Here is an 18,245-nt window from a genome sequence, read left to right on the forward strand (position 1 = left end):
CAGCTCTACACCTTGTTATCTCTTATACAGAAAGCTGCTCTTTCTCGCTGGTCTCCCTCTGCAAACACACACACGCACGCACACACTCACACAGAGTTCTCTCTTAGGCTTGCCACAAATTTGAAGCCTCAAAAAGCGGTTACAATAAGTAAACGTTTAGGAGGCAGTGAAACAGGAAGTATGGACTCACAAACATCTTCAGTTTTTAAGTCAGAAGAGAAGCATCTACGTGAAGGTATTGAAATGAGGTTTAGCTATGTGAATAGTCACTTTATTGATCTCACAGTCCCAGTCATTCTACAGCTATTCACCTCCACTTTGTGTCCTGAGTTACCATTTGTCCAGGATTTGTCACCTTTGTGTTTGTTTCTCAGAAGCACATTATTAAGAGTTTTCAGTGAACGCCCACCCCCTTGTCAGCCAGAAATAAAGAGAGACTCACTCTTTGACTTCAACCCATCCAGGTCGCTGACGAAGAACATCAAGAATAGTGTTGGTCAAAACACATTTGAATCGGATGCTATTGCGTTGCTCCCTAATAATAAGAATTCGTCATGAATAATGTGCTGTTAACTTAGAATAAGCAGAAAGTTTAGTTAATCCACAATAACCAGAATGTACAATTAATTCACAAGGGAGGGGGAGAAGGGTACATGGAGAGGGGCTGGGAGGTAAAGTAATAGTGATAGAAGATTCTTTAGTTAGGGAGAGATTGCGTTGCTGTGGTTGCAGGCATGACACCAAAGTGTTGCCTCCTTGGTGCCAGATCAAGGATGTATTAGACAGGATTCAGGACATTGTTCCGGGGATCATGAACAGCCAGCGGCTGGGGTCTACATCACGACTGAAGTGGGAAAGAGACTGAGGTCCTGAAAGCAGATTTTTGGGAGCTAGGATGGAGACTGTAAAGCATGTCATTTCAAGCAGTAACCTCAGGTTTATCTCCAGTGCTACCGACTACTGAACATAGAAACAGAGGAGTAGAGAGTTGAACGCAGCTGGAAAGCTGGTATAGGAGAGTCAGCCTTGAATTTCTGAGACTGGTTTTGGGGCAAGTGAGACATGCGTAAACAGGACCATCTGCACCTGAACAAGAACAGGATGAATATTACAAACCAAGTTGATGTTATGGCCAGAGAAGTCAGATCCCAAATTGAAATCTTGGCTCACATTTCACCTTTTTTTGGCTTTATTGAGGTGGACTCTCAGTGAGACAGAAGCATGCAATTTTGTTTTTAATAAAATAGGTATGTATTACAGAAAATAAATACAGATATATAGAATAAACCAATGTTCATAGTTTCAAACACACAGTAAAATTATAATCCCTGTTAATCTGCTATGGTCATATTGAATGGCAGAGCAGGCTCAAGGACCCAAATGGCCTTTTCTTGCTCCTATTTCTTATGGTGATCTAGTGCGAAAACACTCCTTCAGAAATTTCAAAAAAATCCCTTGTACAATATTGCCACCAGAATCCCTTTCTCTAACACCTTGATAGGTTTAAGGTAGCTGTGACCTTAACTCTTAAATGACCTCAGCTTCAAGTCTTCTTCGGGGTTGCATCCCAACATTTCTCATCTAGGTACAACACTAACCCTTTACTCTAGGTAATCAAGTTTAATTAAATTCTCTCCTACTCAGGAGAATTGCTCTATGCATGCAATTCCATGCAAGGACTTCACAAAACTGTCCAAAATGAAGTAAAATTGAAACAAACATCTTTTCCTCTAACCTATAGGTGCACCACGTACACTCAATAAGAACACCCAGCTGAGATATTTCCAACAGAAACCTTACTACACTGTAGAGAAAAAAGCAAACTAAAGCCCATCAGGCGATTCAAAGTTGTCTTCACAGACTATTTTAAAAGAAATCACCATGGCTACAGAAACATTTACAATTATAAACTTCAGACACACAGAAAACCCATGTTACAAACCAATTTAAAATGATAAAAATAATTTCAAAACACAAAATGAATGATATTAAAGATAAATAGAACAGCATCACAATATCCTTTCAGAAAGATTCCCTAGTGCTGTTGGAGGTTTTTAAACTAGATTGGCAAGCAGATGAGAACCTGAGGACAGATTCAGGTAAGTCTATTTCAGAGCAAGGAATGGAAAACAGAAAATGTGAGGGAAGAAAAACTTCAAATGTATAGCACAGGAAATTGATAGTGGTAAAGAGTGCATATATAAATACAAGTGGTATAGCAAACAAAACTAATGAGCAGAAGAGATAAGGTGTAGGGCTGGATGAACACAGCAGGCCAAGCAGCATCAGAGGAGCAGGAAAGCTGACGTTTCAGGTCTAGACCCTTCAGATGTCTCAGATGGGCCCACCTGGCAGCATGATATCATTCCTTAACAGAAACTTGGCTTAACGAAGGCAAAATAGTAGCTCAGCACCTCTTGATACTTAAGTTTCCAGGCAGGATACAGAGGGAGACAGAAATTGTAGAGGATTTACATTATCGGTTAAGGAATCAAATTTAGCTGTGTGGGTTGAGGTCAGAGATAGGAAGACAGCCAGCCACATTACTGGGAGTGTACTACAGACCCCAAACAGTGGGACAGAGTCAGAGGAGCAGATAATTAGACAATTTATAAGTGCAAAAACAATAGGACAATAATAGGTGGGAACATCAATTACCCAATTCTAAACTAGGATGTGAACAGCGTAATAGGTATAGTAAGCACAAAATTCTTGAACAATATTGAAGAAAACTTTTTGAGCAGGTAGAATGCAATTCTACATTTAGTTTTAGGCAATGAAACTAGGCAGGTGGACACCACAGCAGTGGTGACATTTTGGAGCAATAATCATAACAAGGGGCAAAGATAGAACAGGAATGAAATATCTACAATGGGAGGAAGTACATTTTGCGAAGACTGAAAGGTGATCTGGCGAAAGTGGACTATGTACAGCTACTTGAAGGAAAATCAGTGGGATGTATTCATAAGTAAGTTACTATGGGCACAGTGAAGACAGGCCTCCACAAAAAAATAAAAGCAGAACTGCTCTAAACAGATGATGTAGAAGAATATTATTAGGAATTGAAATCTGCAGCTATGAGGAAAGACTGGATAAGCAATGGTTGTTTCCCTCAGAACAAAGGGAGCTAAGGGATAGCTTAATTGAGTTCTGGACAGGGAAGGTCTGCTTCCACAAGCTGAGAGGTCAGTTACCCAGGGCACAGATTTAAGGCGTTTGGTAGAAGGAAACATGAGGAAGAAAACTTTTTCATCCAGCAGATGGTGGTTGAAATAGAAATCCTCAACACACTAAAAAGAAAACTGGATCTGCACCTGAACGCTGACCAGGCTATGAATGTCAGAATGTCAGTCCTTAACATCTTCACTTCCAACTCCTCTCATTTTCGTCAGGTAAGGGGTGTTGCCAGGGGTACCTGCATGGGCCTTAGTTATGCCTGTCCCTTCGTGAGGTACGTGGAACATTCCTTTTTCCAGTCCTATTCTGGCCCCCACCCACAACACTTACTCTGATACATCAATAATATCATCAGTGCTGCTTCGCTTTCTCGTCTGGGATTGGAAAACTTCAATTTCACCTCCGATTTCCACCCTTCCCTCACTTTCACCTGGTCCATCTCTGACTCCTCTCTTCCCTTCGTCAACATTTCTGTTTCCATTTCTGGGTATAGACTGGTCACTAATATCCATCACAAACCCACTGACTCCTACAGCTACATGGACTATACATCCTCACACCCCACTTCCTGGAAAGACTCCATCCCATTCTCTCAGTTCCTCCATCTCCATCACATATGTGCAGACAAGGCCAGCTTTGACAAGGGAGCCTCCAAAATGTCCATCTTCTTCCTCAACCGAAGACTCCCCAGCTCCATTGTCGACAGGGCCCTCAACCAGGTCTGACCCATCTCTCATACTTGTGCCCTCCCGCAACAGTGATAGGGTTCCCCTTATCCTCACCGCCCATCCCACGAGCATCCACATCCAGCTCCAGCTGCCTTCCGCAGGGACCGTTCCTTCTGGGACACCCTGGTCCACAATTCCTTCACCCCCAACACCTCCCCATAGCCCTACAGCACCTTACCATGTAACCGGTGAAGGTTTTGCCTTCGCATTTACTGCGCATTTACCTCCTCCCTCCCCAGAATCAAAGGGCCCAAACATCCCTTCCAGGTGAAGCAACACTTCACCTGCACTTCCCAGGATCTAGTCTACTGCATTCGCTGCTCACAATGTGGTCTCCTCTACATTGGGAAACGAAGCATAAATTTGATGACCACTTCGCAGAACATGTACATTCCACTCACAAAAAAGACCCTGAACTACCTGTTGCCTGCCACTTCAATGCACCACCCTGCCCCCGGCCAACATCTCTGTCTCTGGCGTGCCGCAGTGTTCCAGCGAAGATCAATGCAAGCTAAAGGAACAACACCTTATTTTCCACTTGGGGACCCTATAGCCCTCCGGACTCAATATCGAGTTCAATCATTTTAGGGCCTAAACTTTCCCATGCTCTTGCCCCCCACCCCACACACCAGGCTTTGTTGCCACATAGCCTGCCATTACACACCCCCAGTTGTTAGTCACTAACAGTCCCCATTAACAACTACTTATCCTCCCAGCCTGATTGTTAGCAACTCCTTTGTCTGTCCAACTCTCTCTCTCTCTTTGGGCTCTATCCTATCATTTACTCCCTACCCGACCCACCTCCTTATTTTCTGCACATAAAATGATGTTTTCCCAGCCACCATCAGTTCTGAGGAAAGGTCATTGGACCCGAAATGTTACCTCTGTTTTCTCTTTCACAGATGCTGCCGGAACTGCTGGGCTTTTCCAGCAACTTTGTTTTTGTTCCTGATTTACAGCATCTGCAGTTCTTTTGGTTTTTTATTACCAATGTCAGAGACCTGGATTCAAGTCGCACCTGCTCCAGAGGTGTGTAAAAACATCCCTGAACAGGTTCAATAGGAAAATAGGTGGAATGTGCAGCTAGTAATATTTTTTTTCATTAGCTGATGCAGACACAGTGGCCTGGATGGTCTCTTTCTGTGCTAGAACTTCTCTATGGTTTGACAGTTCTTTTTATTAATATATGAACTGCCTGGTACAAAGTCTCTCTTCATATTACTGCCTGTTTAAAAATAAAGAACTCACTTCTGTTTCAGATTACCAGATGGTCCTTTGCTTCCAGCACCCTATGGAAAAAATTGTTGGTTAATGCACTTTCATTGTTCACCAAAAAAAGCGGGAGTGCGGCATGGAGAGGGGAAATAGTGAGGCATGGGAGAAGTAGGGAGGAGGGGGGGAAAAGGGAATGGGGGGGAATGGGGAAGGAATGGGGGGAATGGGGAGGGAATGGGGGGGTAATGGGGAGGGGGGAATACAGGGGGGGAATATAGGGAGGGGGGATCAAGAGGCAGGGGGATACAAGGAGGGGGGCGAATGGGAGGGAACATAGGGAGGAGGGAATGGGGGTAATAGAGGGGGGAATGGGGGGAATATAGGGAGGGGGGAATAGAGGGGGGAATGAGGGGAATATAGGGAGGGGGGAAATGGGGGAATAGGGAGGGGGAAATGGGGGGGATAAGTGGAGGGGGTGATAGTGGTGGGGTGGAATAGTGGAGGGGGTGACAGTGGAGGGAGTCATAGTGGAGGGAGTCATAGTGGAGGGGGGAATAGTGGAGGGGGTCATAGTGTAGGGAGTGATAGTGAGGGGGGAATAGTGGAGGGGGGAATAGTGCAGGGAGTGATAGTGGAGGGGGGAGTAGTGGAAGGGGGAATAGTGCAGGGAGTGATAGTGGAGGGGGGAGTAGTGGAGGGGGGAGTAGTGGAGGGGGGAATAGTGGAGGGGGGCAATAGTGGAGGGGGATGATAGTGGAGGTGGATGATATGGAGGGGATGATAGTGAAGGGGGCGATAGTGGAGGGGGTGATAGTGGAGGGGATGATAGTGGAGGGGGATGATAGTGGAGGGGGATGATAGTGGAGGGGGTGATAGTGGAGGGGGTGATAGTGGAGGGGGATGATAGTGGAGGGGGTGATAGTGAAGGGTGAGGATAGTGGAGGGGGTGTTAGTGGAGGGGGATGATAGTGGAGGGGGTGATAGTGAAGGGGGAGGATAGTGGAGGGGGGTGATAGTGGAGGGGGTGTTAGTGGAGGGGGATGATAGTGGAGGGGGTGATAGTGAAGGGTGAGGATAGTGGAGGGGGGTGATAGTGGAGGGGGTGTTAGTGGAGGGGGATGATAGTGGAGGGGGTGATAGTGAAGGGGAGGATAGTGGAGGGGGATGATAGTGGAGGGGGATGATAGTGGAGGGGGTGTTAGTGGAGGGGGGTGATAGTGGAGGGGGATGATAGTGGAGGGGGATGATAGTGGAGGGGGATGATAGTGGAGGGGGTGATGGTGGAGGAGGGTGATAGTGATCTGTTTATCAGGATAGGGAGGAAGTGAGGGGATAAGAGAGGAAAGGGCGATCTTGACCTTGCCCCGGTTCATGGCGCTCCGCACCCGGGGCCCAGGCTCGACGCCTGCCGTTCCCATGGTAACGACACCGCCGGGGGCCCGAGACTGGGCATGCGGACTGATCGTCTCACTGGGCGTGCGTACTGCTGGTGTGACCGGGCCCGGGACTGAGCATGCGGACTGATGGTTCCATTGGGCGTGCGCACTGTTGCTGTACCTGTTCCACTGTTGAATTTGATAACGCAGATGTACAAGCGGGGATGCAGACCCTTTTGGCCAATTTGTTTATGCCACCCAGATGTCTCAAATTAATCTCGTGCAGTTTGCCAGCATGTGGCCCATATCCCTCTAAACCCTTCCCATTCATGTACCCACTCAGATGCCTCTTAAATGCTGTAATTATACCAGCCTCCACCACTTCCTCTGGCAGCTCCTTCCATACACACACCACCCTGTGTGTGAAAAAGCTGTCCCTTAGGTCCCTTATAAATCTCTCCCCACTCACTTAAAATGATTGACCGTAGCAGTGTTTTACCAACGTGCATGTTGGTGGCTGCATCAGCATTTATTACCCATTCCAAGGGGCTCTCAGCATTGACCCTGGAGCCTGAAGTCTCATGGCTTCAGGTTAAACATGGGCAAGAAAACCTCCTACTGGTTACCACATACTGTCCTCTCTCACCTGAATGAATTAGCACTCCTCCATGTAGAACAACACTTGAAGAAGGCACTGAGGATGGCAAGGGCCCAAAGTAAGACCATAAGGCTATAGCTCATAGGAGCAGAATTTAGGCCATTTGGCCCATTGACTCTGCTTCGCCATTCAATCCTGGCTGATAAGCTCCTCAACCCCATTCTCCTGCTTTCTCCCTGTAACCCTTGATCCCCTTGATAATCAAGAACCTATCTATCTCAGTCTTAAAAGTACTCAATGACCTGGCTTCCACAGCCTTCTGTGGCAGTGAGTTCCATGGGTTCACCACTCTCTGGCTGAAGAAGTTTCTCCTTATTTCCATCCTAAAAGGTCTTCCCTTCACTCTAAGGCTATGCCCCAGACTCTCCAACCAATGGAAGCATCTTCCCAACATCCATTTATCTAGGCCATTCAGTGTCCTGAAAGTTTCAATTCGATCCCCCCCTCATCCTCCTAAACTCCAATGAATATAGTCCCAGAGTCCTCAAACGTTCCTCATATGTTAAATATACTCTGGGTGGGGGATTTCAATGTCCACTCCCTAACAGGTAGCAAGAACTGCAGATGCTGGAGTCAGAGGCAATATGGTGTGGAGCTGGATGAACACAGCAGGTTAGGCAACATCAGAGGAGAAGGAAGTCAATGTTTTGGATTTACACTCTTCATCAAGACCTTCATGATGATGAGTGTAAACCCGAAACATCAACTTTCCTGCTCCTCTAATGCAGCCAGATCCCCTGTTTCACCACCGAGAGTGGCTCGGCAGCATCACTGCTGATCAAGCTGGTCGGATCATGAAGGTCATAGATCCTGGACTGGGCCTGCGGCAGGTGGTGAGGGAACCAACAAGAGGGAAAAACATACTAGACCTCATCCGCACCAATCTGTCAGCTGCAAACCCATCTGTCCATGACAGTATCGGTAAGAGTGACCATGGCGCAGTCCTTGTGGAGACAAAGTCCCACCTTCACGTTGAGAATAACCTCCATCATGCTGTGTGGCACTATCACCATGCTAACTGGGAAAGACTTCACACAGATCTAGCAACTCAATACTGGGCATCCATGAGGCACTTTGGGCCATCAACAGCAGCAGAATTGTTCTCCAGCTCAATCTGTAACCTCATGGCCCACTTAACCATTACCATCAAGCCAGGGGATCAACCCTGGTTCAATGGAGAGTGCAGGAGGGCATGCCAGGAGCAGCACCAGGCATACCTGAAAATGATAACAAACAAAGTGTAGAGCTGGATGAACACAGCAGGCCAAGCAGCATCTTAGGAGCAGGAAAGCTGACATCTCGGGCCTAGAACCAAGGCGGGGGGGGGGGGGGGTTGTGGGTGGAGAGGAGACGGGCGAGTTGGGGGGGGTGGGGATGGACCCACTGGGTGTAGGTGGTGGGGGATGGGGGAAGTGTCAGTCCGGGGGGGATGGGGTTTGTGGGTGGAGGGGTGGGGGTGCGGCTTGGGGTGGGGGGGGTGCAGGGCTGGTTTTGGGGTGCAGTGGGGGGAGGGGAGATTTTGAAGCTTGTGAAATTCAGGGTCTCCCCTCCCCCAACCGCATCCCGGGGCTGCCCCATCTCGTCCCCACCTCCCTGGCCTGTTCTTCCTCTCGCCTGTACCGTCCTCCCGCCTCGGGCCGCACCCCCGAACCCGCCTGCTGGCCTCATCCTGCCCCCTTGACCTGTCTGTCCTCCCTGGACTGGCCTGTCTTTTCCCTGCCTCCCAACCTACGCTTACCTTTACTGACTCCATCCCACCTCTTTGACCTATCTGTCTCCTCTCCATCTATCTTCTCCTCTATCCATCTTCGGTCCGCCTCCCCCTCGCTCCCTATTTATTTCAGGGAACTCTCCCCCTCCCCTGTTTCTGGTGGAGGGTCTGGGCCCGGGGCATCGGCTTTCCCGCTCCTCTGATGCTGCTGGGCCTGCTGTGTTCATCCAGCTCCACACCTTGTTATCTCAGATTCTCCAGCATCTGCAGTTCCTACTGCCTCTGATACAAAATGTTCCAGGTGTGGTCTGACCAAGGCCAGGTACAATTGCAGTAATCCCTGCTCCTGTACTTAACTAGACTTACCATGAAGGTGAACATATCATTTACCCTCTTCACTGCCAGCTCACTTTCAGTGACTCGTGTACAAGGAGACCCAGTTCTTCAATCAGATCATGGACTCCCTACGGTGTGGAAACAGGTCCTCAAGACCACACTGAGCCACAGAGCATCCCACCCAGATGCATTCTCCTATTAATCCACCTAATCCACGCATCCCTGAACACTATGGACAATATCCCATGGCCAATCCACCTACCCTGCACATCTTTGGACGGTGGGAGGAAACCGGAGCACCCGGGGTAAACCCACGCAGACATGGGGAGAAAGTGCAAATTTCAGTTGCCCAAGGGTGGAATCAAACCCGGGTCCCTGGCGCTGTGAGGCAGTAGTGCTCACCATTGAGCCACCGTGCCGTCCCTTCTTCTTCTACAGGTTCTTCTTGTACGTCTCCCTTTCCCAATCCGCAGCATGCAGATAATAACCCTCTTTCCTGTTTTTGCTATCAGAGTTTGGTCACATTACACGTATTTGTCATGTATTTGCCCGCTCACTCAACTTGTCCAAATCAGGCTGAAGCATCTCAGTATCTTTCTCAAAGCTCACCCAAACACCCAGTTTTGTGTCTCTTGCAAATTTGGAGATATTCAATTTAGTTCCCTCATCTAAATCATTATTGTGAGTAGCTGGGGTACAAGCGGTGATCCCTGTGGATCTCTCGAATCATTAACTGCCATTTGAAAAAAGACCTGTATATAGGTTTTGTGCTCCTGAGATGCTGCTTGGCCTGCTGTGTTCATCCAGCTTCACACTTTATTATCTTGGATTCTCCAGCATCTGCAGTTCCCATTATCACTGTATATGCTAACTGCTTGTTTTCTATTTGCCCGCCAATTCTCTACTTATTTCAGAATGCTAACCCCCAATACCTTATTAATTTAATTTTACATGCTAATTGCTTATGTGTCACCTTATCAACAACCTTCTGAAAACCCACGTAAACCATAATCAAACACTGGCCAGGTATTTAACAGCGAGGAAGGAGGTCTTGGGTTACAGGAGGATATGGATGGATTGGACATCTGGGTAGACGGAATTTAGAACATAGAACATAGAACATAGAACAGTACAGCACAGAACAGGCCCTTCAGCCCACAATGTTGTGCCGACCATTGATCCTCATGTATGCACCCTCAAATTTCTGTGACCATATACATGTCCAGCAGTCTCTTAAATGACCCCAATGACCTTGCTTCCACAACTGCTGCCGGCAACGCATTCCATGCTCTCACAACTCTCTGCGTAAAGAACCTGCCTCTGACATCCCCTCTATACTTTCCACCAACCAGCTTAAAACTATGACCCCTCGTGCTAGCCATTTCTGCCCTGGGAAATAGTCTCTGGCTATCAACTCTATCTATGCCTCTCATTATCTTGTATACCTCAATTAGGTCCCCTCTCCTCCTCCTTTTCTCCAATGAAAAGAGACCGAGCTCAGTCAACCTCTCTTCATAAGATAAGCCCTCCAGTCCAGGCAGCATCCTGGTAAACCTCCTCTGAACCCTCTCCAAAGCATCCACATCTTTCCTATAATAGGGCGCCCAGAACTGGACGCAGTATTCCAAGTGAGGTCTAACCAAAGTTTTATAGAGCTGCAACAAGATCTCACGACTCTTAAACTCAATCCCCCTGTTAATGAAAGCCAAAACACCATATGCTTTCTTAACAACCCTGTCCACTTGGGTGGCCATTTTAAGGGATCTATGTATCTGCACACCAAGATCCCTCTGTTCCTCCACGCTGCCAAGAATCCTATCCTTAATCCTGTACTCCGCTTTCAAATTCGACCTTCCAAAATGCATCACCTCGCATTTATCCAGGTTGAACTCCATCTGCCACCTCTCAGCCCATCTCTGCATCCTGTCAATGTCCCGCTGCAGCCTACAACAGCCCTCTACACTGTCAACGACACCTCCGACCTTTGTGTCGTCTGCAAACTTGCTGACCCATCCTTCAATCCCCTCATCCAAGTCATTAATAAAAATTACAAACAGTAGAGGCCCAAGGACAGAGCCCTGTGGAACACCACTCACCACTGACTTCCAGGCAGAATATTTTCCTTCTACTACCATTCGCTGTCTTCTGTTGGCCAGCCAATTCTGTATCCAAGCAGCTAAGTTCCCCTGTATCCCATTCCTCCTGACCTTCTGAATGAGCCTACCATGGGGAACCTTATCAAATGCCTTACTGAAGTCCATATACACCACATCCACAGCTCGACCCTCATCAACTTTTCTAGTCACATGCTCAAAAAACTCGATAAGGTTTGTAAGGCATGACCTGCCCCTCACAAAGCCGTGTTGACTGTATTTGATCAAGCCATGCTCTTCCAGATGGTCATAAATCTTATCCCTCAGAATCCTTTCTAACACCTTGCAGACGACAGACGTGAGACTTACTGGACTATAATTGCCGGGGATTTCCCTATTTCCTTTCTTGAAGAGAGGAATTACATTTGCCTCTCTCCAGTCCTCAGGTACGACTCCAGTGGAGAGCGAGGATGCAAAGATCTTCGCAAGTGGCGAAGCAATTGCATTTCTCGCTTCCCAAAGCAGCCGAGGACAAATCTGGTCCGGGCCTGGCGACTTGTCAATCTTAATGTTTGACAAAATTTTCAGCACATCAGCTTCCTCTATCTCTATCCATTCCAGCATGCACACCTGCTCTTCAAAGGTTTCATTCACTACAAAGTTCGTTTCTTTCGTAAAGACAGAAGCAAAAAACTCATTTAGGACTTCCCCTACCTCCTCAGACTCCACACACAAGTTCCCTATGCTCTCCCTGATCGGCCCTACTCTTTCTTTGACCATTCTCTTATTCCTCACGTAAGTGTAAAATGCCTTTGTGTTTTCCCGGATTCCTTCTGCCAAGCCTTTCTCGTGCCCCCTCCTGGCTCTCCTCAGACCATTTTTGAGCTCCTTCCTTGCCTGCATGTAATCCTCACTAGCTGAACTTGACCCTAGCTTCCTCCACCTTATGTAAGCTACCTTCTTCCTTTTCACAAGAAGTTCCACCGCTCTCGTCATCCAAGGTTCCTTTATCTTACCCCTTCTTGCCTGTCTCAGAGGGACATATTTACTCATCACTCCCAACAACTGTTCCTTAAACAGTCTCCACATGTCTATAGTTCCCTTACCATGGAACAACTGCTCCCAGTCCATGCTTCCTAACTCATGTCTAATCGCATCATAGTTTCCTCTTCCCCAATTAAATATACTCCCATTCTGCCTAATCCTCTCCTTCTCCATAGCTATGTAGAATGTGAGGCAGTTACGGTCACTATCACCAAAATGCTCTCCCACCACAAGATCTGATACCTGCCCCAGCTCGTTTCCGAGCACCAAGTCTAGAATGGCCTCTCCCCTCGTCGGCCTGTCAACGTACTGCGTTAGGAAACCCTCCTGAACACACCTTACAAAAACAGCTCCATTCAAATCTTCTGCTCGAAGGAGGTTCCAATCAATATTAGGAAAGTTAAAGTCACCCATTACAACAACCCTACTGCGTCCGCACTTTTCCAAAATCTGTCGACCTATGCTTTCTTCAATCTCCCTGCTGCTATTGGGGGGCCTGTAGTAAACCCCTAACGCGGTGACTACTCCCTTGCTGTTTCTAATTTCCACCCATACTGACTCAGTAGGCAGATCGTCCTCGACAATGGAAGCTTCTGTAGCTGTGATACCCTCTCTGATTAGTAGTGCTACAAGCTTCTGACAGAAGCATCTAAACCCTGAAAAGAAATTCCATTTCAGTTTTGCAATGGGAATTCTACCATAGCCTTTACTTTTATTGTCCTTGGATGCATTTGGCCTCTCCCTACGTTGTGTCCCAGGTAAGATTACTGCACCTCTATGTGCTCATTCTTGGCAAGATTTGCCCCGAGATCAGTTAACTGTAACTGTTTAAACAAGACCTCCAATTGCTTTAAATGTTCATTCCATCTGTATTCATCTTCCAAGTGAACCACAAAGACTAGTTACGAGTTTGCAAAGAAGCTGGAGAGTATTTAAACCCAAGTTGCATTTACTTTTCATTGATGTAACCGATTTGGTGTAACGATAGTCAATAACACCTTAGCTTTCAAACTCCACTCTACTTGCCTACATCTCTTCAATAAATCAATCAGAGACTGACAGCCCCAATCTTCTTACTGATGAATTGATTATGAATCTGTAACACATTACTGTTCTGTAATCTATGTTATTTATGGAAATAACTTGGATGTGAACATAGTGGACATGGTTAGTAAGTTTGCAGATGACGCCAAAATTGAAGGTGTAGTGGACAACAATGAAGGTTACCTCAGAGTACAACAGGATCTTGATCAGATGGGCTGATGGGCCAATGGGCCAAGGATTGACAGGTGGAGATTAATCTCGATAAATATGAGTTACTGCATTTTGGAAAGGAAAATTAGGGTAAGACTTACACACTTAATGGTAAGGTCCTGGGGAGTGTTGCTGAACAGAGAGACCTTGGATTGCAGGTTCATAGTTCCTTGAAAGCGGAGTCACAGATAGGCAGGGTAGTGAAGAGGCAGTTGGAATAATTGTTTTTACTGGTCAGTTCATTGACCATAGGAGTTAGGAGGGTCATTTTGCAGTGGTACCATTTTTGGAATGATATGTGTAATTCTGGGCCCCCGGCAATAGGAAAGATGTTATGAAACTTGAAAGGGCTCAGAAAAGATTTACAAGGATGTTGCCAGTGATGGAGGGTTTGAGCCATGGGGAGAGGCTGGATAGACTGGGACTATTTTCCCTGGAACATTGGAGGCTGAGGGGTGACCTTATAGAGGTTCATAAAATCACGAAGTGCATGGATAGGGTGAATAGACAAGGTCTTTTCCCCAGCGTAGGCGAGTCCAAAACTAGAGGGGCATAGGTTTAAGGTGAGAGGGGAAAGATTTAAAAGGGACTTAAAAGGCAACTTTTTTCACACAGAGGGTGGTCCATGTATGGAACGAGCTGCCAGAGGAAGTGGAGGAGGTTGGTACAATAACAACATTTAAAAGGCACCTGGATGGGTATATGAATAGGAAGGGTTTAGAGGGACATGGGCCAAATGCTGGCAAATGGGACTGGATTAATTTAAGATATCTGATCAGCATGGACATTTTGGACTGAAGGGTCTGTTTCCTTGCTAAACACCTCTATGACTCTAATTGAGTCGTCCCATAACTTAAGAGCTAAGACCATTGTTGAACTCCAACTGCCTCAATTATTCAATCAGGTGATTTTCTCATTTATAGTTAATTTCTATCTTCACTTAAGCCTGTTTTTCTGTTTGTAAATGAGATTAACGTGTTTGATTGGTGCAGATTTCTCTGTTTCCACATTGTATTTGACTGAAGTTTTGCACCCTGGATTACCTCTACAAGTTTCCTGAAAATTTCGTAAGTCACTTCCCCTGATCTTCCCAACATCACTTCCCTTAAGTATGAGAATATGGTGTCTAACCTTTCCATTATTTCAATATTAGCTAATGAGATAGTAGGAGGTTAAATCTGTGAATCGTCCAAGTTTTGTGCTAACTCACTCTCACTGTTTCTATCGTTCTCAATGATCCTCATTATCTGATGTACTTAATCCTTTACTTTCTCTCTTCAATGGTTTTGTTTTAACATGTTGATATGAAAACAAGAAGTTAATCTTCCAGAAAGTCCACTGGATAATTTATATTACTAACTCTCTCGATTCCTTTCAAAAACACAAATTGCTGGAAAAGCTCAGCAGGTCTGGCAGCATTTGTGAAGAGAAATCAGAGTTAGTGTTTGAGTCTGGTGACCTTTCTGCAGAAGGGTCCTTCTGAGGAAGGATTACTGGACCCAAAACATTAATCCTGATTTCTCTTCACAGTCGCTGCCAGACCTGCTGAGCCTTTCCAGCAACTTCTGGTCTTGTTTCTGATTTACAGCATTCACATTTCATTCGTTTTTTTCTTCTCTAATTCCTTGTATAGACCAGTGGATCTTGTAGTGCGGGTCTCCCCCAGGGAAAAAAGTCTCCATCAGCTGATTGAAATGCTCAACTTTCAGCATTTCTATCTATTTCATAACCTGTGAAAGTTGTAAATGCTCCTGTCCTGTGTGTCTACACAGAGTGTATGATCCAATATCGAGGATCCATCTCTCTGTCCACAACACCACTCCTTTAGTGGACCATAGGCTCGTTCAAATAAGCAAAACTTGGGAGATCCATTCAAAATGTCTCTGAAAGCAAAGGAAAACAGCTCCACAACTTAGTCGCGAATATTCATTGAAATCTGGGGTTCTCTCAGTTTGCTGCTCCCTCATTTCACGTGTCAGGATGGAGAGGTCGAACCCTTCTGATAATTAAAATCGAATCACAGTTCCCCAATCTGTTATGGTGGGAGTAGAGGTCCCGTTCCAATAATTAAACCCAAAAAAACCCAGAAAAGCTCACCTCATCTCACCTAATCTGTTATAAAGGCGTGAAGAGTTATGGAGAAGGGGAGGTTAAATGAAAGAAAATCCCTCATATTTACTTTAGCAGTAACAAGTAACAATTTATTTATTTAACTCTAACAGTGAACAAACTAACAGGTCTACTAACAAACCAAAACAACTCCCTCTTAACCACTAACTATTCCCTAACTGAACCAGATTCCACTGGTATGCAGTTCCCATAAACACAAGCCCCCCGATATAAACCCAAGTAATAAGAAAATAAGTCAAAACTTCATCTCTCAAAGTCTACAAACCTTTCTTCTGCTTTTCTCAAGCCATAAACACCTTTCTTCCTCTGATCCAGCTTTCAGGGATATTTTCTCTATTAAGTCTTCTATGAGGACTCTTAGCTAGAAATGCCTTGGTACTTTTTATGGATAGATGGTGCTTTCTTAGAAAGGCTGGTGATTTCTTGTAATTTCTTCTATTTCTGAGGAGGCAGTGCACTCTCGCACTAATTTCCAAAAACCCTCTCCTTATATACCTTGGATGACATATCAATTTTCTTAGAACAGCATTTGTCCGAGATTGTCAAAACCATCAGATTTAAATTCAATTTGCTTTCAATTGCTGGTTTAAATTAATTGGCTGATTCCAGCTCATTGCCGAAACATCAAAACATGCCTAATGTTCTAATCCCACAGCCAACTGATACATGTTTCAATCTCAGAACTAGCTGTACATCTTTAGCAACATACAGAAATTTTTTTTCTGTATAAATCTCTTAAGCTTAGAAATTCACATCACCTCTTAAAGGGACCATGCACTCTTCCCCCTCCATCATTTTTACAAATAGATTCTAGCCTGCTGCATTCCAATTTATGAGTACTCTACACAACTTTGTAACACATTCGAAAAGGCCTGTACTCTCCCTGATTCCTTTTTGAACATCTCATGCTGTTCTCCCATAGGTTTTCCCACCAGTAGCTGATCCCAATCTACTTTGGTCAGATCTTGCATTACTTTCATAAAATCTACCTTCACCAGATCCAAAACTCTGTTTCAAAGATCGTTTGTTTTCTTTTCTGTAACACATTTTAAACATATGGTGTTAAGGCCACTATCGCTAAAATTCTCAACCACTATCCCTCCTATGCCTGTCCAACTTCATTTCATAGAAATAGAAACTGCACCATCACTTCAACAAGGTCCAAAAGGATGGTTATAGACATTTCAAAGAAATTTTTAGAAGGAATGAGTATATATATTCTCCACTAATTCAGTTTCTTTAAGTATTAGCTTTCGCTGCACTTTGGAGGCAAATTAAGTCTTTGTTTAGCAAAAGAGTTTGAATAATTCCTGTCTCCCTTCATATAGTTATGGTTTTAGCTGGATCATGTTAGGAATAAAGAATTACTTTTCATCTCATCAGAAAATGATTGTATCTCTTCTCTACCTTATTTACGTCGCCTGCAATCACAGTGGTAGCTCACCTTAGTTTCATCTTTATCGTTAAGACAACTACTTAATCTGCAGTGTTTCATTTTCTTCCCTTTTTCAGACTTGCTGTTATAAACCCCAATAAGACACATTGGTTTCCCCGTGATTACCAGCATTCTGAATCTAGATAAAAACTGAAAGAACTGCGGATGCTGCAAATCAGGAACAAAAGCAAAGTTGCTGAGCGGGTCTGGCAGCATCTGTGAAGGAAAAAAACAGAGTTAATGTTATGGGTCCGGTGACCCTTCCTCAGAACCGGTTCTCAGTTCTTGCCCAGTTTCCTTATGTTTCAAAACTTTTGCCTGAATACTGCAGGAATTGACCCACATGCCCTTCATCATAAACTATCGGAAAGTGATGCATACACTTTATAGGCGCTGCCTGTCAACTTGCTCTGCATGAACAGTGTCCAATGTTTTTTAAGCCAATTCACTTGTTTTGCTACTTTGTTGAATTGGACAAAAAATGCTTAGATATCCTCAAATCACAGTGGAAATGTAAATGCCTTATTGTTAGGTTCAGTTTTTATTTCCTTCATTAGATATCTTAATTTGATATCTTCTTTTATATCACCAATCTAAAACTGGTGTTTTATTTCTCTCTCCTCTTCTCTTGCTTGAAATACTCTTCCTCTTTCTTTTACAAGTTCATTTTTTTTTTAATTTTCCATTTCTTTTTCTATCCTTTTCAATTCCAAAGATCTTTCCTTGCCTTTCTCTGCTTTCAGAAAATCTGATCGTTCCTTCTCATGCATCACGTGGTGTAGCTGGTCTCCCTAGTATTTCTGCCAATCCCAAAGGCTATGATCATTCTTTGATTATCTCTACCTTCTCAGCTTTTTCAGGCAATGCTACCTTTTTTTCACCAATTCTCTTACTTTAGCTTCACTTCAATCCTGTAGACTTGTATTGCAATACCTCCTCCATCTGTAGGAAGGTTTTGGACACTTGCAACAGTCAAATAACATAAGATACTTGTCCTTCTATTCTCTATTAATTATTAATATTTGATATCCATTGACACTGTCCATGTAAAATAGCCCAATATGTCTGTGATGGTCAGAATACGTTGA

General features: G+C 45.0%; 1 protein-coding gene across 2 annotated transcripts in view; it reads right to left on the reverse strand.

The window, feature by feature from the left end:
• ttll9 (tubulin tyrosine ligase-like family, member 9) overlaps positions 1 to 6,580 on the reverse strand; it is a 49,533-nt gene extending 42,953 nt beyond the window's left edge. Inside the window, exons 1-3 of one of the 2 annotated variants that reach the window (XM_059652870.1) lie at positions 6,479 to 6,580; positions 5,154 to 5,194; positions 443 to 535 (exon numbers count right to left, since the gene is read on the reverse strand). In XM_059652870.1, the coding sequence (XP_059508853.1) occupies positions 443 to 535; positions 5,154 to 5,194; positions 6,479 to 6,538 (194 nt within the window). In that variant the 5' untranslated portion in view covers positions 6,539 to 6,580. The remainder of the gene's footprint in view (positions 1 to 442; positions 536 to 5,153; positions 5,195 to 6,478) is intronic. The other variant, XM_059652871.1, reaches the window with a different exon arrangement.
• Between the last annotated feature and the right edge of the window lie 11,665 nt (positions 6,581 to 18,245).

The sequence above is a fragment of the Stegostoma tigrinum genome, chromosome 19 (assembly GCF_030684315.1).
Source record: "Stegostoma tigrinum isolate sSteTig4 chromosome 19, sSteTig4.hap1, whole genome shotgun sequence".
In the NCBI taxonomy this organism is placed as follows: Eukaryota; Metazoa; Chordata; class Chondrichthyes; order Orectolobiformes; family Stegostomatidae; genus Stegostoma; species Stegostoma tigrinum.